Source organism: Pteropus alecto, unplaced genomic scaffold (genome assembly GCF_000325575.1).
Source record: "Pteropus alecto unplaced genomic scaffold, ASM32557v1 scaffold101, whole genome shotgun sequence".
Classification (NCBI taxonomy): Eukaryota; Metazoa; Chordata; class Mammalia; order Chiroptera; family Pteropodidae; genus Pteropus; species Pteropus alecto.
In genome coordinates, this window is record NW_006432945.1 from 4,091,121 (window position 1) to 4,116,731 (window position 25,611).

General features: G+C 36.2%; 1 protein-coding gene across 12 annotated transcripts in view; it reads left to right on the plus strand.

Moving 5' to 3' along the window:
• Positions 1 to 25,611, plus strand: part of RPS6KC1 (ribosomal protein S6 kinase C1) — a 222,337-nt gene that overhangs the window by 107,795 nt on the left and 88,931 nt on the right. For 7 of the 12 annotated variants that reach the window (XM_006907718.3, XM_006907719.3, XM_025043945.1 and 4 more), the window contains 3 exons: positions 9,224 to 9,306; positions 10,356 to 10,433; positions 20,142 to 22,255. In XM_006907718.3, coding sequence (XP_006907780.1) covers positions 9,224 to 9,306; positions 10,356 to 10,433; positions 20,142 to 20,252 — 272 coding nt within the window. In that variant the 3' untranslated portion in view covers positions 20,253 to 22,255. Of the gene's footprint in view, positions 1 to 3,328; positions 9,060 to 9,223; positions 9,307 to 10,355; positions 10,434 to 20,141; positions 22,256 to 25,611 lie in introns of those variants that run through there. The other 5 variants (XM_025043947.1, XM_025043948.1, XM_025043946.1 and 2 more) reach the window with 3 other exon arrangements.

Consider the following 25,611-nt stretch of genomic DNA (forward strand, 5'->3'; position numbering starts at 1 on the left):
AAAACTATTGGCTAGCTAGTTTGATGACCAAATCATCAGTTTCTATACCTGTAAAATCTTGTCATGGAACATGCATGCGCACTGTGTCTGCCAGTTTTACAGTTTTCAATTAGCCTTTTTCTCGTCAATCCACTTTAATGGCTTTGGTTGGGTTTAATGGCTGTGACACCCAATGGCTATTCAGAATAGAGTTGTTGCGATGTGATCAATGGAAAATGGAGCACGCTGTTGGTTTTGGTACTAGAAGTGCATGGTGAGAGAGTGAGCAAGACTGAATAGAGCTGAGAATTATAATCAGTCAACCAGAAGTCATATGGTAGCTATCTGTTTCTTATTTTATCTCACAAGAAAACAGTATAGTAATGATACCTATAAACTCCCTTGAACAAGTAATTCTTGGCTCTGGAATGCTGAGTCAAGTTAAATCAAGGAGTTTTGACTAAAGTTGTGCAGATAGTTGCAGGAAAGCTCGGAACATGATTGCCAGGTCACCATGACAAAAAGAAATGTAGAGATGGGTCGTGGGAGAAAAGCAGCATTTGGTATTTTGTAAGCCTAGCCCAAGTTAGCTGACTGTGGTGGTGTACTTACGTCTGAGTCCCCATGTATAATAAATACAACAAGCCCGGGGTTTCAGGTAATTAAATTACCTCAAAACCAGCTGAATGAATGTGATGGTGTCAGGAAGAGACGGGGATGAGCCAAGAAAGCGCGCGTGTGAAAGGTGGAGCAGCGCACCTCTCCCACTGCCTGTGGCGCCGAGGAGAAGAGCAGAGCCCAGCTGCTGTGGGCTCTCCTCTCTGCAGGGTGCTGGGCTCTGTCCTTGGCCTTCTCTGGATAATGCTCTAGCAAACTGGAGTAAGTGATACTGACAACTTTTACACAGTTTGCAGACCTTCCTGGACAAATACGGCATTTGAATAATCAATTGAGTACAGTGTTGGGGGGCTTTATGGAATGTAGAAGTGCTAATTGGGCAGCCAACATTTTCTTTTAAAAAAGGAGCAAAATGCCCATTTGAAAGCCTGGGCCAGGAAATGCACACTCCAAGCTCTAGTTATTCTCTCGCCCTAAGAATTAAGATCTGCACGGAGATGTTGTGAGACCTTAGGCAAGTAAATTTCTCTCTGAATTACTTCATTTTAAACACACAGTTTATCTAAACACTTTCAGATTATTTTAAACTTTAAACTTTTAAACTTTGATAATTTAGGTTATAGGTATTAGAGGAACAATCCAAACCTGCAGTTAAAATGAAATTTTATTCTCATAGTTGATACGGCTTTTAGTTTTACTTTCAGTTGAAACATTTTGTCTACTCTTTGTGGAAACTAAAAATATGTCTCTATATCTGAAATAATACCGTGGGGGAAAACTAGATAGTCTAGTTGTCCTATAGTATACTTAAATGAATTTGATTTTGATAACATTTAAACACAGTTTCTGATACTAATTATGTTACCAGAGCAGCATGCAGATAAACCAGCTTACACATTTGTAGCACATTTGATGTAATCGTGTGCCTGGATTTCTTTGAAAAGGAGCAGGAGAAACCTTGAGTTATCTCCCAATCCTGTCTCCTTCCTGCTTTCAGGGCTTTTCAGCATTTTTTCCTTGCCAAATGCCTTTCATGCCAGAACAAACTGTAGTGGTCTCTGTGACCTGCAGAGGGGAGCACTGGAAGGTGTCCCTCTAGTACCCCACTTCAACATCATCTCTTGCCTGGACCATTGCAGTCATCAGCTGACTGGCCTCCATTCTCACCCTGCATTTCATCTAGCAGCCAGAGTATGCTTTAGATAACATTTGAAACTTTGTAGCTTACCATGTGTAAAAGTGCAAAAGGACTTGATGTAGATCTCTATACTAATGGGACTTAAAGAAAATGAATGTGATGAGGGCTTTGTAGGTGCTTTGAATGCCTTGAATGAACAGTGCTACCAAACACAAGATTGATATATTTATTCAACAAGCGTTTGTTAAGTGCTTCCTGTGTCCCAGGCACTGTGTCTAGGAGCTAGAAATAAAAGACATAATTGGTATAACACTGACAGTTACTTTTGAAGATTTATATTAAAAAGGAGAGTACCCAAACAGAAGACATATACCACTGGTTAATTAGGACATTAATAGGCTTTTAAAGGTGAATAGTTGTATTTAAGAATGGTGATTTACCAGGCTAACAAAAGATAGGCTTAGCTGTCCCTTTTCTTGCAGTTTGGTTCTGTATTTTGTTGGATACAAAAAAATTTCTTTCTTCTGTGTTTCTTTTTCTTTGCTCTTTAGTCATCAGCTGTAGTGGAAGACTAATGCTCAGCCCCTGCATAGAAAATCTTTATACACAGCAAGAGCTGGTGAGAGAAATTGACTAGAATTTTGTAATTCTAGTCCCTTTCAATTAGCAGCAGATGCTGTAGGAAAGACTGGAGGAGCACGGGAATAATGTTTCCACGCTCTAGCTGGCGTGGGTGCTCATTGCAGAAGAAAGATGTTCTTTTCCTTGGTCCAAGTATGTCACTGATGACAGATCAGGTTTTTTATTATTATTTTTTTTAACCTTTCTCTACTCCTACATAAGGCCATTAATGAAGTCTGGCTCACTTGGAGGAAAGTTAACAAATTTTTGATCATTTATAACAGCATTTGCAATCTTATTGAATACTTACACACTTCATGGAAAATTCACTCTAGCTTTTTTTTCCTGACACTATAAAAGTATACATGGTATTTAATTTTAAGGTTTATAAGAATGTAACTTAATTTTTATATCCTCTTATTCACTGAAGATTTCTCTTTTATTCCAAAAGCTAATGTACTTTTGTTAGTTATGTTTCTTTTCCAAAAGAAAGAGTTGGAATTCTTAAGGTCAGATATTTAAAGTTAATTTTTAAACAATATTTTGGGGGAAAAAAATCCTGTGGCATTAGAAAAAGATATTTACCCTCCCTCACTAAAATATACTTATTACCGATTATTATTTTATGTGCCTTTAAAATTGTTCTGTCATTCTGATAGTTGGATAAAGTGCTGTGTCATTTATGTGACAGATTCTTCCAGAATCGAAATGTTGGTTTGACTATTACATGAACACTTATTTGCAACAGTTGCTGCTTTTTCATTGAGTTTTATATAACCTCTTAATAACAGTTCCCACAGTTACTATAACTTTGAGAGTGAAAGAAATGAGGCTTCTACAATTTCATTTAAAAAAAGGTGTAGTTAAGGAGAACAGTTTAGGAAAAAAATTTAAATACTTGTTCTCAATTAAAATAGAATTCATATGTGAAATTCTTGTCTCAGAAAAATCTGAACTTAATATATTTCCTAGCATACCCTGGGAGGAAGATAGCAACAACAGAACACACTGCTACCAAGAGGACGCTATGGAATTGTCTCTGGAGATTTTTGGAATGGGTGTGAGTAACTGTATTATTAGTGTTAGTAGAGGTATGTGGAAAGATGAGATGATCTGTGTGTCTGCCTTAGTGGAAAAACCAGTCATGTCACCAATTTGAAGGTGTGCCTCAATAAATCCATCAGGAAGTAAACTGGAATATGAGATTCCCTTGTTTATCAAGCCTCGTGGTAGTAATGTCTTTTAAAGAGGAATGAATTCTGAATTTGGGATGTTGAGAGCACCACGGCTACTTGAAATGCAAGATGATTCATCTTTATATCTTAGTAGGAAGGTTGATCTTCATTTAAAGCTTGAGTTTGAGACACATTTTCTAGCTTTTTCCATTTTTCTTTATCATTTCCAGCATAGTTTTAGCATTGTCTTTGGTTAATTTTGAGCCGTGTGTTTGACAGATCTGAGTGGTTTAAATTGTATAGTCCAAAAAGACAGGGACTATAGATAGTGGCTGTCATGGTTTCCGTGATGCTGGGATCACGTGGTCTCTCCGGTGTCTTTCAGACTTCCTCGAGTCTGAGTGAGTACTTGGCTTCTTTCCCTTCACTTCTCATACAGATACAGACGTTTCGCGGTTCTCTGAGTCCAAGCTTTCTGTTTTCATGTTCCTTTACTTTTCAGGAGCAAGGCTTATTATGGTTACAGTTTTGTGGTCAGGTTAACATTATTTTTGGCTATAAGAGGGAGACTTGGTAAACTCTGATTGTCATAAGGACTATAAAACTCTCTTATTCTGTGTTTTAGCAAACCCTTTGACAATATAGGTTACCAAGGCAGCATTATTTTTCTGAAAAATAACCTGGCTTATTGAAGAGTTCTCTGAGGTGTTAAACATGAGTAAGACTAAGGCAAAACACATTTTATGTTGTGGTATCTTTATTGTTTTATGCAAACTTGTTTATTCACATGTGAAATAAAATAGTTTCATTCATTAGTATGAATCAAGAAGACTGTGTATTGTACTAGAATATGAGAATCGATAGTGCTAAAGATAGACGTGTAGAATTTTGCTAAACTGTTCTCACACGTTTGGTGTCCTTAAAAAATTCTGGATGATTTGAATTCTAATCTGGAGCTGATTCTGTGTCTCCATGACATTAAAAGATGCTAATGGTTAGTTTTGATGACACTGATTCATTTCGCTTGCCACCGGGCCTCTCAGGGAAAGGGAAGAGTGGCTGTGTCTGGAAAGGAGGAAAGGGAAGAGTGAGGAGCGCTGGCTCACTTTAGCCTAATCCACTCTTTGGGCATCTTAGGTTAATGGAGGGAAAAGAAGTTATGAGAAAGGCTCATGAGTGCTTTTGAAAACACTTTCAGGATCATAAAATTACAGGTAGAAAGAATGTTAGAGGTCTGGCTGTCCTCGTTTTCGCAGAAGCTTCGTGATACTCAGCCAGGCTCGAACAGTAATAACGTAGCTAGAGCCCTGTCAATACATTTCTTTGACTCAAAGATAAAAATCCAGGATTCTTCGCTATTACCATCTCTTTTTGAGTTTTTGTGGGAAGAATCTGAGAATTTGTTTGTCTTTCTAGGGAATAGCTTTTCCCCAGTCACTTTGCTAAATGCCTGTAGTCCCGCTGCACTCATGGAGACTGAGGAGACTGTCGCTTCATCCTGGAAATTGCAAATATAGAATGTAGGGTGGGAGGGGCATGCACAGAACCTTATTCACATGTTGGGGTTTACAGGAAAAATATTTCAAAAATTGACAAAACATTGGTAAAATTTATCTTTTAAAATGTGTTTCTGCGTTTTTCAGAGATTAAAAATTTCAAGGTAGGAGTTTAAAGGGATTTCCCAGCTTCACCATGTTATATTTTTAAAATTTGTTTAAAAAATTTGTTTGGTATTTCTTTATATTCTCTACTTTTGAAGTTAGACACATATACCTGACAGTTCACCTGGTGTTTGTAGTAGCTATCATGTAGCTTTATATGTAAACCGGTACTCTTGGTTTACGCTTAAATTTTTTGTATAGATTTTCCAAGTAAAGCAGCTTCAGAACAGTGGTTTGACAGCCACACAACCTCAGGCTTCTTTTTGACAATGCAATTTCAGGGCATGTCTTTACAATTTTAATCTAAGAATTGGAGTTAATTTGTAATAATGTTATATTAATATTATATAATATCAACATAATATAATATTAATAATTCAGATTGTAGCTCACTAGACACTGTGACAGCCCATATTTGAAGCAGTATGGTGGTCATTATCTACCTGTTAAGGACTCTGACAGAAAATTGTGAGGGATTTCAAAGCAGCATAAAACCAATAAAGGAATATAGCTTGTCAGTCTCATGAATTTCCTCTCAAACTTTTCTAGCCAAGTACTTCTGACTGTAGAGGTGATATGAAACAGGTACCCCAGGGGATTAGTGAAATATGATCCTGAAGTTCCTTTGAAGTCTTTTTATCTTGCAAATCAATGCAAATGTTACATTCTGTTTCATAATAGATCTGTGTTTCTTTTCATAGTAAAACAATATTCCACCCCCTCCCACACATATAAAAATCTTTATCCTCAGGAAGATGTACTGTGCTTATCTGGTAGTTTTAAGGACCTCCCCCCACCCCTCAGCACACGGAGTGACACATTTCATCCGCAGTACACAGCCCCAAAAGTGATATGGGAAACAGGCGTACCATGTCGCTTTTGATGTCTAGGCTACAGGGGTAGTGGCACTTTGGGCCTTTTTACTGAATTTAAAAGTAGCCTATATAAATTATATTAGCCATTGATTACATCTTGTAGACTTAGTGGCCCTTTGCTCAATTCTAACAGGAAACCTTTCTGAGCAGAGTCTCAGAGTATGGCTCAGGTTTAGTGCTCCTCAGGGCATGTTGTTAGACGCTGTAGATCCATCTCGTTAATTTTCACAACTTTTCCTGAGTTGATTGGGTCTGATGTTCCTCTTTCCCCCAGACACACAGATAAAATATTCTTTCTCTTCCAAAGTCACCTACCTAAATAAGCTCTCCATAAAGTTGCTTGGAGATTTTAAATAACTCATGTAAAATGTTAGACACGGTTCCTTACATATAGTAAGCAGTCAGTAAATGTTAGCTGCTATTTTATTGTTGCACTTAACCATTATTGCAGTGTGTACCTACTATGAACAGAACAACAGATCATGCACAGAGAGCGAGACTTGTTGGTGGCATATTCAGAACAGATGGCTGATCAGTCATTTTGGGTCTTGACTTGTGAACACATAGCACCTTTATTATAAAAATAAGAATTATATTACTCTTTGCTGCACGATTAAAGAAAATGGAATAACTTAAATACTTGACCAAAATTATGTTAAAGATAAAACTATGGTAGTGGGGAAACTGATTTTAGTTTCACATTATTTAGCAGTGCGGCCAGTGCATGGACTTCTCTGGAGTACAGCCTAGTGCCTAGTTTGTGCTGCTTATGTGTGTTGGTTGAGTGAGTCTGTTAGGTTGAGACCTCATTGTGGAGGCCTGATTATATACGTACCTGATTAAGCAAGACATTTGAATGTTATTTAATGGTCAAGGAGCAGCCATTTCAGAATTTTGAACAGGAAAATGATATATTGCGTACTTTAGATGACGGAAATATGCAAAAGGTTGTATTTGATGACAGGACTATGGTAAATTTACTTTTCTAAAGTTTCTAAGAACAGACACCTTTTCTGAAGTTTTCAGAGCACGCTTATGAAGAGTGGGGAGGTTGGGAATAGGGTGGGGGCAGTGTATTTAAATCAGTACTTTGAGAGCCCCCAAGGAATGGTTCTTCACGAGAATCACTATTTTAGGAAATCCTTGGGTGTCAAAATTATGGAACTTAGAGCTGAATTTAACCCAGAGGCCCTCACATCTAACCCTCATATGATAAGTGGGATTAAGTGAATTTCCTAAGGCTCCTAGCCCAGACTCCTGGTCCCTTGTCAGTCTTTCTGTCATGTATACATTGAAGTCGTGGGAAGCCATGTAGGTGAGCACTCAGGCAGGCCTGGCCTAAGTGCCTTCATCTTCCCCGCTCCAACAAGCCTGAATGTTTTCATATCATCTTGTTATATATTTAAAATTGTACCACTTAGAGATTCATGTAGGTTAATAAGTATAGGAATGAAAATAAAAACCTCACCAATCCCGAGGCAAATCGCTTAAACATTTTGTCATGTTTTCTCACCAGCCTTTAAAAAAAATACATACTCGTAAAATTAGAATTCTATTGTTTTATAGCTTGTTTTTTTAAAATTTAATATATCCAGACGTTGACTTATATACTTACACCTCAAATGACTACATCATTTTAAATGCTTATATAATAGTAGTGTATCATACAGATGTGCCATATTTTGTATAATTAAACCTCTAGGTAGTTCTCAGTTTTTGAAACCAGCTGCTGTTTTATAAGTGCAAATGGCTCTAGAAGGATTAGAAAACTTTTGGTCATTTGCACAATAGTCTGAGTTAAATATCTGTGTTTTCGTTTTGCCACCTAGCTAAGAGCAGCTAGTTAGAGAATGGGGCTTGTGATCTGGAGGGAAGCTCAGTAGGGAGAGGAAAGACTGGGAAGGGGCTAGTGTGAAGGGGCGTAGTTTTATCTACCTCCTATAAAACCCAGAGGAAGGGGGTGTGTGCCGGGATATGGAAGGAGGTTGCAGAAATGGAGTAATTTCAGCATTTTGCATATGAATGGCTTTTTTTCTTTCTCTGGTCCATAGGACCTTTTCTTTAAGACTTAAAGCTTATGCTGTTTTATGAGTTTTGTAGTTTTACATGTATCTTTACTAAGTACTGGTTAAAAGGCTGGGCACCTGAGCACCACTTCCAGTTACTACTTTCCAAATTCTAACCTAACCGCTTAAGACCTTTGGAACTTTGTTATGAGGTGTAGGCTACCAGCAGACAACTAATACATATATTTTGTCAGTCAAATGGAAATGAAAGGGCAGATATTGACAAGGCTTAATTACTAACTGAATGTCCTTAGGAAAGGACAGGAAAGAATATAGCCAACATGACTTAAGGGCTAAAAGCCTCAGAAATGGTGAAATGAGTTTTTGCTGATTTGTGGAGAAAACTGAAAGATGAAACCCGAAAACTCTCTCACTCTTCAGGAACTTGTGCTGTTGAGAGATATGGATAACAGATAACAGATAAAATCGTAATTTGTCGATATTCTGAAAGCCCTTATCTTAGCCAGGAATTTCAGTCCTGGCTTAAAACAACATATCTATCTGGACTTCTAAATAACAGAATGGGTAAATTTGCATTTCACATGCTCCTCTTTTAGTTGAAAACCGTTGATTATGTAGGGGAGAGATGATACCATAAACTAGGTTTTAGTTCTGTTACTCATTTGCTGTATGACATTGGGCAAGGCATTTCACCTCTCTGGTTTCTAATCTGTAAAAGGATAATTAATACTGGTGTAAATGATTTTTGCAGTTCCTTCTGAACCTAAGGTCTTTATTTCTAAAACAAAACGTGACCTCTGAGGTAGGGCTGGCTATACTTTCTCAAATTTGAAAAATTAAGCAAAATGCTGATCTAGTAGATTCGTGTAACTTAAGTATACCATCTTGAAGGTGTCCCTCTATCAACTAAAGAACAAATGTTTCACTTTAATATATGACTGCGTCAAAAAAAAAATGCAGCCACAGTAGGTGACCAAAGGGATAAGTAACTTTCAGGAATTTTGAAAGCCCAGTGGTATTTAGTATATGCTCTCTCAGCATTAAAAAGGTCACCTTGCTAATACATGTTAATTTTGAAAGTTTAATTGACCTTTGGAATTTTAATATCAGCCTTTTTTGGTGTGTGTAGAGGTTGGAGCAATCACTGAAGAAACCGAAGCCTGTGATTGGTGGAGTTTGGGTGCTGTCCTCTTTGAGCTGCTCACTGGCAAGGTAAGCAGTGACCTGGGCATTTAATGAGTTTACCCAGATGCTACCTTGATTTCAAATTGAGAACATTTAGCCTTTGCCTTTAGTTTTTAAATCAGAGACTAGGTAAAGAAACTTTTGAGATTATATATTTTTAGAGTCAGTTTATTTCCTTTAAATTCCAGATTTAAAGGAAAAATAGAATTGTATTACACTGAATAAATTGGTGGTAAAATTCTGATATGTCATAATGTTAGTGCACAGTAAGATATAAGACATTTTTCTCTTCATTTTCTATGATTCAGTTTCAACAGAATTAAATATGTAAGGCTCAAGTCAGGGTGTGTTAGAATTCTCTGGATGTTTTAAACATCCCTTCTGAAGTCAGGAGGGAATTCTCATTTTAGAAAATTAATGTAGATATTAAAAGTAACATCTTTTTTCTCAAACTGTGAAATTTTTGTATCCGTTCTAGCTTAAGGACAGAATTTATACTCTCTGATCAATAACTTTTAAGTAAGATGTTTGAGGCTAATAGACTTTAATAGAGTGTTGCGCAGATTGTCTCCTGGGAAGAAAATCGAGGAGACGAGCAGTCAGACTTTTGTAAGTAGTCTTCTGCCTTAAATATCAGTAATACTGAACTCCCAAGATTGCTGTGGAATTCACAAGTCACCTGTACATACATTTAAACCATAAAGTACAATACATATATGAAGTATTATTATTAACAAATTCTCATCTTTGAAGATTTTTAATAACATTACAAAATTTTAGAGATATCAAGTCCCTTTTTAGTTTTCATGTATAATGTTAGCTTTCCTGTTATGAGATATTTTCTTTGTAAGGGAAAAGGTCTAGTAGCATGAGCTTATGATGTGATTTCGCTGATTGCCTTCATTCCATAGGCTCAGAGCCCTTGTCCTAAGCCCTGCTTAGGTGGTACTGTCTGATTATGACACCTCTGGTTAAGATGGTTGTTGAGCTCTCTGTACTCGCTGTTCATAAGTCCTGTGATAGAACTGAATATGATGTTATTTGAGATAAGAAGTGTACCTGGTTGATTGTTTCAGACTCTGGTTGAGTGCCATCCAGCAGAATTGAACATGCCAGAATGTGTCTCTGAAGAGGCTCGCTCACTCATTCAACAGGTAATTTAATTGTCCTATTGGCTAAGTATATCAAATTAGCAGAACCCACAGTTCCAAAACCTTAAAGAAATTAGTTTTGGGTAAGAAAGACCCATTACTAATTACAGAGTCAGTACTAATACTGTGTATCTTTGGGCTTCTGCTCTTATCTAAGTGTTGTTGAGGTCAGAAAAAACAGTTAAAGCTTATTGGTACAAAAATTTTTTCCCTCAAAAATCCGGGTAATGTTTAGTCAATTGCATATATTTGTGTAGATGTGAGATTTAAGCACTGCTTTTAGTTTGCCTGGTGCTGCTCTATTTTGGCTACTACATTTTGTAACCATATATGACTATTTTTAGTCTTTAATTTATATTTATCAACTTAGGAGTGGACTGCTCATGTTGCTTAGGAGGGAAGTGGTGGGAAAGCTTGCCCAGTTCGATTCCTCCTAGCTTCATCCATGAATGGAACTTGGGCATTGGTGTCAGTTAGTGCATTTCTGGTGGCTTTGAAGAAAGAGACTATTGATTATTAAAGTTCAGTATCCCAGAGGTAGGCTTGGAACTCTGGTGAGCTTTTTAAATTGATTCCTAACATTTAAAATGCCTCTCTAGTTTTGAATAGTGCATTCGGTGAGTACACTGAGGGTTGTCAGCATTGTGGCATACAAGCTCACAGCAAATCAGCAGTGATTGTCAGGCCTGAGAATATAAAGGGAATATAAAGGGAAAAGTTATTTAAAAAAGATTGAGAACTAAAGTTTTTGTTTACTGAAACATAAATTATTTTTTTAATCAAAGAAAATGATGAGGGGTAATCGTTGATGCAGTGGAGGTAGTGTAAGGAAAGTTTTTGTGTAGTAGGTGTTATTCTTGTGGAATTTTAGACAGATTTTTGTCATGACAGGGTTGGATGTCGGGGGATAGCTAGGTGGAATGAACAGCTTCAACATAGGAAGGATTCTGAAAGACTCAATTTTGGAAATCAAAAACTTTTTTAAATTGAGTGGAGGGATGAATATAGGGACGAATAATGGTAGTAACAGAGTGTGGAGAGATAAGCTGGGATTCTCTCATGGGGTTCTAGTACCATGAACGCCAGGGGAGAGTGATAGGATTTAATTCAGTAAAAAACGGCGTTTCTGTGCAGAAGAGTGAAAGGATCAGAAATGTGCTTCATGAACATTAATTCTCCCAGAATTTGTAAAATATAAAGAAACATAATCAAGTTGGAAATAACTGGGATGAGACCACCTTGAGCACTTTGCCAAAGGATTAAGAGATAATGCAAACATAAATGAAACATTTCATTCTAATGAGAAAAAGGACAGCTACTCATTTGATTTTATCTTACTTGTGTGGCACAAAAAGGTAAATTCAAAGTATTTTTTTGGTGAATAATTTAAGGACGGCTAGCAGCCGCTATTTTTTGTTTCTCTTCCTTAAAGAAGCAGTCATTATTGTGTAGCACTGAGAATAGAATTTTCTGCATCAATTTATAAAGGTCTGCCGTTCCTGTATTTATCAGAAATTATGTTGTAGAGGAGACTAGGCTTAAGGCATGTTAAATCCCCAAATACAGACACGCGTAGCTTATGAGTAAATCAGCATTCTGTCATTGGCCGGCCTAAGGAAACTACCACTCATGTTGAGGAAACATCGTCAGGAAAGGGAAAAGGGGTCTTTTGGCATGATTAGCAATTCATCATTTTTACTTTTCCTCTTCCACTACCTCACAAGTCATAGAGGTCATTTTAAAAAAAAAATCACAAAATGACTTCTGTGGAGATCATTTTTCTGCTTTGGGGAGATTTTTCCCCTCTTTGGTCTGTCAGCTCCTTGCTTCTTAGATTCCGTAATCCCCTGGACCCATGGTTCAGTCATCTCAGTCAAGTCAACGTGCTAAAGTAAACATAGTTACATTTTAAATGCAATTTTAAAAAAAGATATTAATATTTTGCAAATCCTCAGAGCATGTATGTTTGTACTTCCCAGCGTGCATTTAGTTAATTATGACATAGTTACTTTGTCAAGATATATGAGAAAAAAAAACTTTCAAAACAAATTTCTGTGGCTTTATTGCTCAGCTTCAGGAGAAAAGAGGTTGGCAGTGACTATCTTGGATTTGCCACTGGTTGACACATTCTCTAAAGCAGTAGAATCTTTGCATGATCTCTCTTGAGGCCTGGCGTAGTATTTAAAATGGCAAAATATGCAAGATAGTCGTGAGTAAATTATACTTTTGCCTATAGAATTACACTTGCAAATTTATAGGGGAGTCCATGAGCTAAGTAAATTGACTATAGTAAAAATCAAAATATAAATGTTAATTGACATTTCATGATGAGGTCATGTTTTAGAAAGGAGGTGGAAAAGCCGATTGTAACAAAGAAGAAAGAACTTACATGTTTCATGAAATATCAACAAAATATGCTATCATTATAGTTAATTCTTTCCAATATTTGATATTTTAGATTTATATTAAAATGCCTGATGCCATCCACATTTCAGTTAGTATACAGAAATTGTCTGATTTTAAAAATGCATTTGATACATTTAGAATATTCTTATGATTTTTTATAATAGCTTTTCTCTTAACACATTTTAGCAACTTCTAATAGAAAAACTCTTTGAGCAGTTAGCTTTAATAAATATTAGTGATTTTGAATGCTAGATACAATGATTTCAAGTGGAAGACTGTGAGTGTTGTCTTTTAAAGTATATGCTTCACTTCCCTGGTGAATTTGGTAATATCAAAGTGAAGTAATAGATTCTTGGCATTCTCAAATCACACACTCATGAGGTAGTGTAACGTGTGGTTAAGAGCATGGATTCTGGAGCCGTCGTGCCTAGGTTCAGACCTTGTGTTTCTGTTTCCTACTTGTATGATCTTCAAATAAATTGTTGAATTTCTCTGAGTCTCTGTTTTCTCATCTATAAAAAAGAAATAATAGTAGCTATTCATAGACTTGTTGTGAGTTAAGTGAATTAACCTATATTAAGCACTTAGAATAATACCTGGCACACCATAAGTGTCACATAAATGTTTTGTATTATTATTATTGCTAGGACAATATTGAAGGTCCATGACATACAGTAATTTGTAATTTAATGAAATGCATAGTTGAATTATAGAACTGCTAATGTTAAGAATGGGGCAATTGCTGATGATCCAGGTGGAAAGGTCTCAAAAATTAGTGGACTGGCACATTATAGGAAAACAATTGATATTTTTTCATACAAATAATTGAATGAATGAATCATGAATAAAAGAAAAATAGAAATAAAGGAAATAAGAGAAGAAATAGAAGTCATGGTTAAATTTGAATAGTGAGATTTTCTATATGTATAAAACCATTAATGCAAAGGAATTATTTAAATATTTCAGTTACGGTTGGCTGAATTCTGTGGAAAAAAATTATTTGCTATGGGAATGATCTCGAATTTGAATGGTATAGTCATATGAGAAAGTTGGCAAATTCTCTTCTCAAAAAGAAAATTATACAGTTAGACATAATTGGCAAAAACAACCATCTCAGTGTTCTGGAAATTGATCAGAAGGATACAACAATCTGAAAAGTGTTTGTGCTTAAAAAACAGTGGAACTGTGGGAAAGAACAATGGGACTCTGTGGCATTCTTTCCTGGGGTTGCTCCCATTCTCTCTTCCATGCTTGGTCAGTTACGAGGGTTCGGTCAGATTGGGGCACGCTGTGAGGACCCACCTTGAAGCTTTGTGCATTTGTATAGAAACAGGGAAAGGTCTCAGTGGGAAGTAAAAACCAGGGCAGAGCAGACTTGAAAGTGGCCTAAGTTTTGACTATGTTCTCCTACCCATATAATCTTTAGTGGCTGAGATATTTGTTTGTCCCCGCCCCCCACTTTCCTCCGCTTAGGCAACCATCCGTTTGTTTTCTATATCTATGGGTCTTTTTCTGTTTTGTTTATTCATTTGTTTTATTTTGTTTTAGATTTCACGTAGAAGTGAAATCATACGGAATTTATCTTTCATTACCTGACTTATTTCACTTAGTATTACACCCTCTAGGTCCATCTATGTTGTCATAAATGGCAAGATTTCATTCTTTTTTATTACTGAGTAATATTCCATTGTATAAATACACACCACATTTTCTTTATCCATTCATCTATTAGTGGACACCTAGATGCTTTCATAGCTTGGCTATTGTAAGTAATGCTGCAGTGAACACAGGGGTGCATATATCATTTCAAATTTGTGTTTTTGTTTTCTTTGGATAAATACCCAGAAGTGGAATTGCTGGATTGTATGGAAGCTCTGTTTTTAATTTCTTTGAGGAATCTCCATACTGTTTTCCATAGCGGCTGCACCAGTTTACAATCCCACTAACAGTGTACAGGGCTTCCTTTTTCTCCATATCCTTGCCAGCACTTGATGTTTTTTGATTTTTTGATGATCTCCACTCTTGACAGATATGAGATGATGTCTCATTGTGGTTTTGATTTGTACTTCTCTGATGACTAGTGTGATGTTGAGCATCTTTTCATCTGTCTGTTGGCCATCTGTATGTCTTCTTGGGAAAAATGTCTATTTAGTTCCTCTGCCCATTTTTTAAGGGGATGGCTTTTTTTTAATGGGGGTGTTAAGTTGTATGAGTTTCTAATATATTTTGGATATGGACTCCTTATTGGATGTATCATTTTGTTTTGTTGATAGTTTCCTTCGCTATGCAAAAACTTTTTAGTTTGATGTAGTCCCATTTGTTTATTATTTTGTTGTTGCCCCAGGAGACATATCCAAAAAGATATTGCTAAGAGCACTGTCAAAAGAGTTTACTGCCTGTGTCGTCTTCTAGGAATTTTGTAGTTTCATGCTTCACATTTAAGTTAATCCATTTTGAGATTATTTTTGGAAAACGGCATAAGAAAGTGGTCCAGTTTCATTTTTTGTATGTATCTGTTCAGTTTTGCCAATATCACATATTGAAGATACTTTCTTTACCCCATTGTATATCCTAGCCTACTTTGTTGTATTTGAATACATCCTTTTTTCAATCACTGGTTGACCACTAAGCTACACAGACGCAGAAGTGAACCGTAGGAAGTCAAGCTTAAAAACAAAAACAAGAAAGAAAATAAGCAGAGATATCAACAGCTGCTTGTTACAGTAGGGTAGGGGAAGCAAATTTACAGATTTAGGTGAAACAGGTTACTAAGCAAAAAACCCATCTAACAGCAATGATAATAGTCTTTGTTGGAAGAAAATCAGACTAAAATACATTACTAAAATGTATTCTCTAACATGTCCCTTTTCCAGCAAAATATAAGATATGCACAGAAACAAAAAAAGTATGATCAATATACAGGGAAAAAAGCTGTCAATAGAAATTGTCTCTATAAGTGTCCCCACATTTTGGATTTAACAAAGACTTCAAAGTGGTTATTATAAATATGTTCAAAGAACTAAGGGAAACCATGCTTAAAAAATTAAGGGAAGTAAGACAACAATGAATCAACAAATAAAGATTCTCAATAAGAAGATAAAAATTACATATTTTAAAAAGAAACAAAGAAATTCTCAGGTTGAAAATAATTGAAATGAAGAATTGGCTAGGGGAAACAAATTCATTAGAGTATCTCAACATCAAATTTGTGACAATGAAGGAAGAATCAAAGAACTTGAAGATAGAACAATAGAAATTATCCAATCTGAAAAACAGATTTGAAAAATTGAAGAGACATGAGCAGGGTTACAGAGACTTGTGAGACAATATCAGATATATCAATATATATACAATGGGAATCCCAGAAGGAGAAGAAAGAGGGAAAGGGGCAGCAAAAATGTTTGAGGAAATAAGGACTGAAAATGTCTTAAATTTGATGAAAAAACATTGAGATGCAGCCAAGAAACTCAGTGGACCTTAAATAAATACATCGATACATATTAAAGCCAAACCAAAAGACAAAATCAAAGAGGAAAATTTTGCAAGCAGCAAAAGGAAAACAACTCATATACGTTAATGTCACACTTCTCTTCAAAAACAATGGACGACAGTGTTAACTAGACTTACTGCAGTGATCATTTCACAAAATCTACAGATGTCAAATTATTATGTTGTACAAATGAACAATATAGTATGTCAACGATAACTAAATAAAAAAGCAAAAAGCAAAGACATTCAAAATGCTGAAAAGAAATGACTGTCAACCAAGAATTCTATATCCAGCATAATTATCCATCAAAAATTAAAATGAAGTAAATTCCCAAATAAAGACAGAAAACTCATTGCTAGCGACCTGCCATAGAAGAAATAATACAGGAAGTTCTTCAGGCTGAAGGGAAACAACATCATTTGGTAACTCAAATCTATAGGAGAAAAATGAAGAGCCATAGAATGTTAAAAATGAGTTAATAGAAAAGACTAAATACATTTTTCTCATTTTTCTTCTGAACTTTAAAAAAACTCATAAGATTGTATCAGCAACAATTAAAACACTGTACTGTTGGGTTTATAATATATACGGATGTAACATATATGTGACAGTAATAGACAGAAGGCAGAAGGAATGGAGCTCTGGTGGAGCAGAGTTTCTACATTTCATTGGAATTAAGTTAGTATTAATCTGAAGTAGATTGCGATATGTAAAATGTATATTGTAATCTTTACAGCAACCACTAAAAATAGTAAAATAAAATTAATAGAGGATTCAAAATAGTACAGTAAAAAGTATTTGACACAAAAAAAGGCAGTAAAAGAGAAAAAAGACAGTAGATATAGAAAACAAGTAGCAAATGGCAAATGTAAACCCACCATATCAATAATTACATTGAATGTGAAAGTCTAACCATGCCAAACAAAAGGCAGAAATTGTTAAACTGGATAGAAAAAGTAAAACCCACATATCTTTTGTGTACGAGAGACACACCTTAAATTCAAAGACACAAATAGGTAGAAAGAAAAAGGATAGGAAAAGACAGACCATACAAACAGTAACCGTAAGAGAGCAGGAGTGGCTATATTAAATACCAGACAAAATAGGTATCAAGACAAGAGACTTACTAGAGACTAAGACAGATGTTTCATAATGATAAAATGGTCAATACATAGAAAGATATAACAAATATAGTTGTGTTGCTCTAATAACAGCCTCAAAGCATATGAAGCAAAATCTGACCAAATTGCAGGGAAAGATAGGCGATCCAATAATAATAAATGGAAGCTTCAGTACCCATTCTTGATAATCGATAGATAATCAGCAAAGATATAAAGAAGACTCAGACATTATCAAACAACTCTAACGGATATATATAGAACACTCTACACAGCGATTGCAGAATACATTCTTATCACATGCACGTGGAACATTCTCCTATATAGATCATATGACATGCTATGAAACAAGTTTCAACATCAGTAAAGAAAAAAGGTCTCAAAAATGTCACCTCGCACCTTAAGAAACTAGAGATAGAAACTAGAGAAATTATAAAAAGGAAAGTAAATTGAAAGTTGGCAGAAATCAATGAAATAGAAAAGAGAAAAATAAAAGTGAAGTTGGATCTTTGAAAAGATGAGTAAAATTGGGAAACGTTTAGCTGACTCCAAAATGTATATGAAAAGACAAGAGACCTAGAATATCCAAAACAATTTTGAAAGAGAACAAAGTTGGAGGACTTACACTACCTGATATCCACACTCAGTGTAATTACTTAATTACTGTGTTATTAGAGCAAAGATAGGCATATAGCTCAATGGATTGAAATTGAGACTCTGGGAATAAACTCATACGTTTGTGGTCAATTGATTTTTAATAAAGATGCCAAGATAATTTGGTGATGAAAAAAGTCTTCTCAACAAATGGTGCTGGGAAAATTAAATAATTTCATGCTAAAACCAAAATGAACTAAGACCCTTACTTTGTACCATATGTAAACATAACTCAGAATAGCTCATAGACCTATGGGAGCTAAAACTGTAAGAACTGTAGAAGAAAACATCGAAAATCTTCATGACCTTGGGTTAGGCAAAGAGTTATTAGGCATGGCACCAAAAAGAAAAAAATTGGTAATGTGGGCTTTATTAAAATTTAAAACTTTTGCACTGGATAACATTAGTAAGAAAGTGAAAAAACAAGCCAAAGACTGGGAGAAATATTTGCAAATCATGGAGCTGATAAAGGACCTGTATTCAGAGTGTATAAAGAACTCTTATAAATCAATAAGTAGACAACTTATTATAAAAGCAGTAAAGACTCACCAAGGAAGCTAATAAGGACATGAAAAGATGTGCCTGCCATTAGTCATTAGGGAGTGCAAATTAACACCATAATATGAGACCACTAATGCCCACTAGAAGGGCTGTAATCAAAAAGATAGACTGTATCAGGTGTTGTTAAGGATGCAGAGAAACTGGAACCCTCATACATTGCTGGTGAGAATGTAAAATGGCACAGCTACTTCAGAAAAGTTTGGCAGTTTCTTAAAAAGTTAAACATAAACTTACCACATGACTTAGCAGTTCCACTCTTAGGAATGTCCATAAGAGAAATGAAAACATATGGCCACACAAAGACACATATGTGAATGTTAATAGCAATTTTATTCATTATAACCTCAATCTGGAAAGTCCTTATGTCCATTATATAGTGAATAGATTAACAAAATGTGTTATATCCAAACAGTGGAATGCTATTCATAAATAAAAAGGAATGGATTGTTGATATCTGCTACAACATGGGTGAATCTCAATAACATTATGCAAAGTGAAAGAAAGCAGCTGCAAAAGACAACATATTTTATGATTCCATTGACATAAAATATCCAGGAAGGGCAAGTTTATGGAGACAGAAAGCAGATCAGTGGTTGCGTAGGGCTGGAGATGGAAGTGAGGAGTAACTGCAAACAGCACGAGGAAACTTTTTAGGGTGATCAAAGTGTTCTAAAACTGGATAGTGGTAATGGTTCTACAACTCTTTAAATTTATTAAGAATCATTGAATTGTACATTTACAATAGGTAAATTTTATACTATATAAATTATCCCTAAGCACAGCTGTTGAAACAAAAACTTGATGTATGAATATCTCAAGACACATTTTTCTAGCATGCCTAGAGTATACTAAAATTGTATATGACTACTTCTATTTTCCTACACTCAACAATTCTGTTGCATATAATAGTATTAACTGATTTTATACATGATTCCTAATAATGAAGAACTCAAACATGTTTTACTCAGTGGATCTAATTATTTCATGTGAGTCAGCTATTCCAAGAAAGTGATTTTGGAATAAGAATTGACTAATTCAGACTTTAGGTAAAGCTTAGTCCCAGTGCATATTTAATTCACTAGGGGTTGAAAGACTTACTGTGCCTTTGAAGCTTTCTAATTATGAAAGGAGTAACTGGACCTCTCAGAATTTGGCACAATGTCAAATTAATGTCACATTGTACTTTTGGAATAGGAAATTGATAAGTGTAACTCTCCTGTTATACTACATGAGGATGACAGAAAGAAAGTGAGTTACTCAAGGTCATGTTTCAAATCAGTTGAAAAGCCATAAACTCAGATGTCCCTCATCACCTCACAGCTAGAGTGATGGGGAGACATAGCTTCCTTTCAGGGAAACGTAGTCAGTTGGTTGTTAAGTCCATTTGTCACTGAGGTTGAATTTAGAAGTTCTTGCATATATTTTTGTTTTCCTTTGATTCGTTCCTTGGATTCCTCTTAGTCACTAAATCTTCTTTGTTAGCTGTTGCAGTTCAACCCTGTGGAGCGTCTTGGTGCTGGAGTCGCAGGTGTTGAAGATATCAAATCTCATCCATTTTTTACTCCTGTGGATTGGGCAGAACTGATGAGATGAACACAACGCAGGGCTGTCTGCACACACTCTGAACCTTTCTGGGACAGTCGTCTCTAGCACAGAGGCAGCTCTGCCTCACAGGCACTTATGAAGCACCAAAGCATTGGGATAAAGACCTTAGAGGAAATGGGGGAAGAAAAAGGCCTAAAGAGAGTAATTCCTTTGTAATTAATGTCTGGACAAGATATTGGCTGCACTTGCAAGGGGCTGTTATGTACGATCTTTATTTTATCTGCATTTAGTGCTGCAGAAGAGTTGTAAACCCCACTGAAAAGGAATGCCCTCCAAGAACTTCCCCTGATAGGAAACTTCAAGTGTAGAATTAAGCATTACTTCAAAAGGAGGACCTTTACATGGCGGCTAACCATGTTTTCTGCTAACCAGGATTGGTTTTTATGATCAAATTAATATTGGCTTCATGAATGATGTCATCTGTGAAACCTAAAAAGTGAGGAAAAAAGAATATACACGTCACGTTTGATAGGAAACATGGATCATGATGCCATATAACTGATGTATGTCGAATGTGGTCCCAAATCGTTTCACGCCTTCAGAAGTCCACATGACAAGGAAACACATCGTGATGTCAACTTTATACGTGTTTGGTTGATACTGCTTACCGAAGGGTTCATATGAATACTCACTCAGTCTCTCTCCTCAGCCTTATCTTTCCACTTCCTAAACCCTTTGCTTATTCCCTCTTATCCTCTTCTTCCTACCCCTAAAACATATGCAACAGAAAAGGGAAGGGAGTATTTATTTACCCAAATTGTATCAACTTAATGACTAAGAAATCATGATGTAAAATAAATGTGGTAAAAATTTAAATCTCTCCTTCATTTAATTCTTGAAGATTTTTCTTTTTTTCCTTGTAGAAAGGCCTGTCATCCCTCCGTCTTGGAATGCTAGCAGTTTCTGCTGTTTCCTATCCTTGACTTTCTTTGAGGTTGTCGGCTGAGTGTACTGAGAACCAAAGGGTCTCATTTAAATGGAATCAAATGGCAATCCCATCTTGTTACGTATAGTGCTGGGATTTTCAGAGTTGACCTCCTAATCTACTTGACAGTGTATAGAAAGAATATGAGTATTTACATGTCTCCAACATTTGTATTTGCTATTTCTTTATGTTGCTAAGATGACTCCTTTAGTCATGCACTGTTTACAACAATTTACAAATGTTTTAAAAGTGTTAATGTCTTTTTTTACCTTTATCCAAAGAAGAGAGAATAAGGCACTCTTTCTAATTTAGGTGCCACCAGAAATAATGAAAGCTTTCCATATGTTTTAATCCTTTGTGTTTTTGAGATACGCGTGAGAGCCTACCCCTGTTCCAAGAGCAGCTGTACAGCTTCCATCTGCCACCGGCCAGGTCATCCCATTAAATTCAGTGAGAGCAGAAAATGATTTAGTGAAACAAAGGAAATCTGCAAGCATTTTTCCTTTTGCTCTTATCCTATTCCCCTTTTTTCCTTTTTGGTTCCCTTATAACCTGAATCCCAGCTGAAAGGCTGCAACAACACCAGGATGGGGAGCAGGTCACCAGGTTCATAGTTCAGTCAAGATGACATCACTCCCTGGAACTGGGTTTCAACTCACCAGCCTCCTGGCCTCATAACAGGAATTCATGCAGGTGAGACTCAAGAATGACTTCCTGCGTAGGACTAGTAGGAAATCTGCAAGTGTTTAGAGCTGGCCATCACAGAGCTTCCTTCCAGAAGTGCCCTATGACATGAAAGTAGGACTTCACAACGAAGATGGAGCGCCCAGCCCTCCCACATGATTTTGGTCCTTTGGATTCAGAGGATGGTAACGTCAACAGATGGTTGCTGTGTGAATGTGCTGACACCATTCTGTTGCTTCGATTTCTCTCTCTTTTTCTGTATGTTTGTTTGGAACTTGTACTTAATTTAAATATGTCATTCATTATCATGGTGGACATGAATTATTTTAGTAATAAACAGAGGATAAATGGCTTTGGGTTGATGAACCCAAGTCTGTTTTTATTTGGTGGTGTATAATTATTATTAGAAATGATATTTCTAATGCTGTGGCTGATACTGTTTTTTGTTTGCTTGTTTTTGAGCATGTCATATGGGTCAAAATCATGAAAGAACTTGCCATGTAGTATTTCTCTCTCTCTCTCTCTTTTTTTTTTTTTGGTGTGGTAAAATATACATAACATAATATTTACCATTTTAACCACTTTTAAGCATACATTCAGTGGCATTAAGTTCATTCACGTTTTACTCAGCTGCCACCACTGTGCACCTCAGAACTTTTTAATCATCTCAAACTGAAACTTCGTACCCATTAAATATTAACTTCCCATTCCTTGTCTCCCAGCCCCCAATAACCACTATTCTGCTTTCTGTTTCTATGGATTGGACTCTTCTACTAGGTGTCTCATATATGTGGAATCTGGCTTGTTTTACTTAGCATAATGTTTTCATTATGATGTACCATATATCAAAATTTCATTTTTTTAAGGCTGAATAATATTCCATTATATGTATAGACCACATTTTGTTTAGCCATTTATCTGTCAGTGGACATTTGGGTGTTTCCGCCTTTTGGTTGTGAACAGTGTCATTATGAACACTGCTGTACAAACATCTGTTCAAGCCTCTGCTCTCATTTGATTTTACATTTTTATAAGAAATTACCAGTGTCATTGACTATTATTTACTATTCTCTTAATAAGAGCTTTTCCAGCAGTTGCCAGTAACGTTATGGTGTATTGCCACCTATCTGAATATATGATATGAAAATCTACCATTTCTGTTTCACATGTGGGTAAGTTAAGCTCCTTAAGAGTAAAAAGGAATGCCATCATTTGAGCAATTCGTTTTAACTATGACACGAGTTAATACTTTCTGAGACATAGATCTTTTCGACTTGTTTGTTATAATAACTGGACTCTTGATAATATATTTAAACCTGCCTTTTAAATATTTTTAAATGGCTATAATTCTTGTGTTTTGACTCTCAAGCTTTTTCTCTCCTATCTTATTTCAGAGTCATTGTGGACCAGGATTGAGTTTTGCTTTCATATATTGCTTATATTGAAGAGTATAAAATTTATAAGTAATACTCATGCTACGACGAGTAATATCATATTAGGACCCCACACATAGTTGAAATCGCTTGCCCGCCATTTAGGAATCCAAATACAAAGAAATCTGACTCTAGCACTGAAAGGCTCTTTGCATTTCAAGGGGTGTCTTACAGCATCTTTATTGGACTGACTTAGGGATTACTTTATAGCAAAGGCCAGAGCGTAAGATAGATCATCTTTCTTAGAGTAGTGGATTTAAGCTCTGGTGTGTCTAAATGCTCTGAGTAATGAAGCCTGGTATTTCAGGCTCTTTCTCTGAGGATTGAGGAATGTAATAGAAAGGCTTAAGAGTGGTATCCTGATCCTATCTCTGTGACTGACTAGCCTTTTAACCTTAATTGAGTAACTATTCTAGACCTGTTCCCTCACCTATATAGAACAAGCATATGATGGACTTTCTGTTCTTCAGAGTGAACTAATTTGATAAACCAACAGAGTAGAAAGACAAGGTTAATGAAAATCTTAAATTGGTACTTAACTGTTTTCCTCTAATTATTTTTCTAGTAATCCCAGATACTTACTTGGGTTGCTGCCACATACCCTCTCAGTAGCATTGCCCTTAGTGGTTATGTGGCTATAAAAATTATAAATAGAATGAAATATTAAAAGGTTCTTTCTCAGTCAGCTCTACACTGGAGAAGGAGAGTTAAAGGTCCAGATAGAAGTACGAAGAGGTGAAAGGAGGTTAGGACACACCTACATCTGCTCACTTGTTAGACCTTTCTCAAGAACTGTGATGCTGTTCCTACCCCGTTGCCCTCATCTATCATGTTTTATGTGTTTATTTGACTCAGTTCTTTGGCAGGCATAATCAGAGTACAAAATTGATACTTTCTGCTTCTGTTTAATGCGGAACATTAACCTCTACCAGTCTAGGTAATTTGGACTTTTGAGTATTTGATGTCTACCAGTTCATTTAAAGGATTTCACATGAAGTCCTTATTTTGAAGGGTTACTAACTGGCAAAAGCTGTGAAGTCAGCTTTTTCTAAAGAAAGTTGTAAATAGAATAGCAATAGAGAAATGGGAAGCAAAGTGCTACAGGTTTTTGTGACTTGGCATCACTTATTCTCTCAAGGACTATAAATAGGAAACAAGCACAAGCTTCCTTTTGACGAAGATTTACGATAGTGGTAATATATAGTCAGATGATAGAGCTCTGCGTCTTTTGTCCCTATCATGTGACTTCTTTCCAGGAAACTCATTTCAAGGAGAAATGGAGGCAGAGAAAATTTTCGGAGGTGTAAGAAAGGAAATTGAGATGGTCTAGAGAAATGAAGCAGGGCACTCGTCAGGTGCATCAGCCCAGGTTCCTGAAGCAGTCGAGAGCCTTCTTCGTTGAGCTAGATTTAAAGTCAAAGGAGATTTGATGAATGTAAAGGGACTTGAGCCTGTTTCAGTGTTAAAAAGAGTGACCACAATGTGCTGTTGCCCTTATCACATGGAAGATATATCTAGATATAGATATAGATATAGATATAGATACGCCCTTATCACATAGAAGATATATATAGATATAGATATATAGATGTAGATATAGATATAGATATATTCGACTCAATAGCGACATAGAAAACAAGAAGAAAGGGAGGTATACTGTTGGCAAGACAGAGGAAAACTTGTACAACTATTCAGTTTCTCAGAATTGCTCTGGAAAGAAAATGGTATAGTTGAAGGATCTAGCTTCAGCCAAAAGTTTCTGAATGACTAAGAACACTTTGAAACTGAACTTTCCCCCTCACCGTGTGCTCCTGTCGTTCTCTCGTTCCTTCTTCCTCTCTTCATCTTCTCTTCATCTACCTTTTCCCCCCTTATGTGCTTCACTGGTCACGGAACAAAAGACATGGTGCCTGCCTTCAAGGACCTTATGAAACTCGGGGGAAAGAAAGCATAAATAATAAGTAGGGCAGAATGTTGTGTTACAAGGGACAGGTAGAGTGTGGTGAGCGTACAAAGGAGAGATCTGAGGGACTGCAGGAAAGCTTCCTGTGTGGGAGCAGGACCTTGAAGTTTGAATAGTATTTTTAAACATAAGGACTTCTTTTTTTTCCCCAAGATTTTGTTTGGGGAGAAGAAAAGTTTCCAGGGGAACAACAACAACAAAAAAGACAGTCATGTACAAAGGCGTGGAGATGGGAATGCATAAAGCTGTGTGTATTCATTCTGGCTGGTTTATAGGTACATGAATTTGAAAAGTACGTTGGGGCCAGATTAAATGCCATGCTGAGACATTTGGACATCCTTC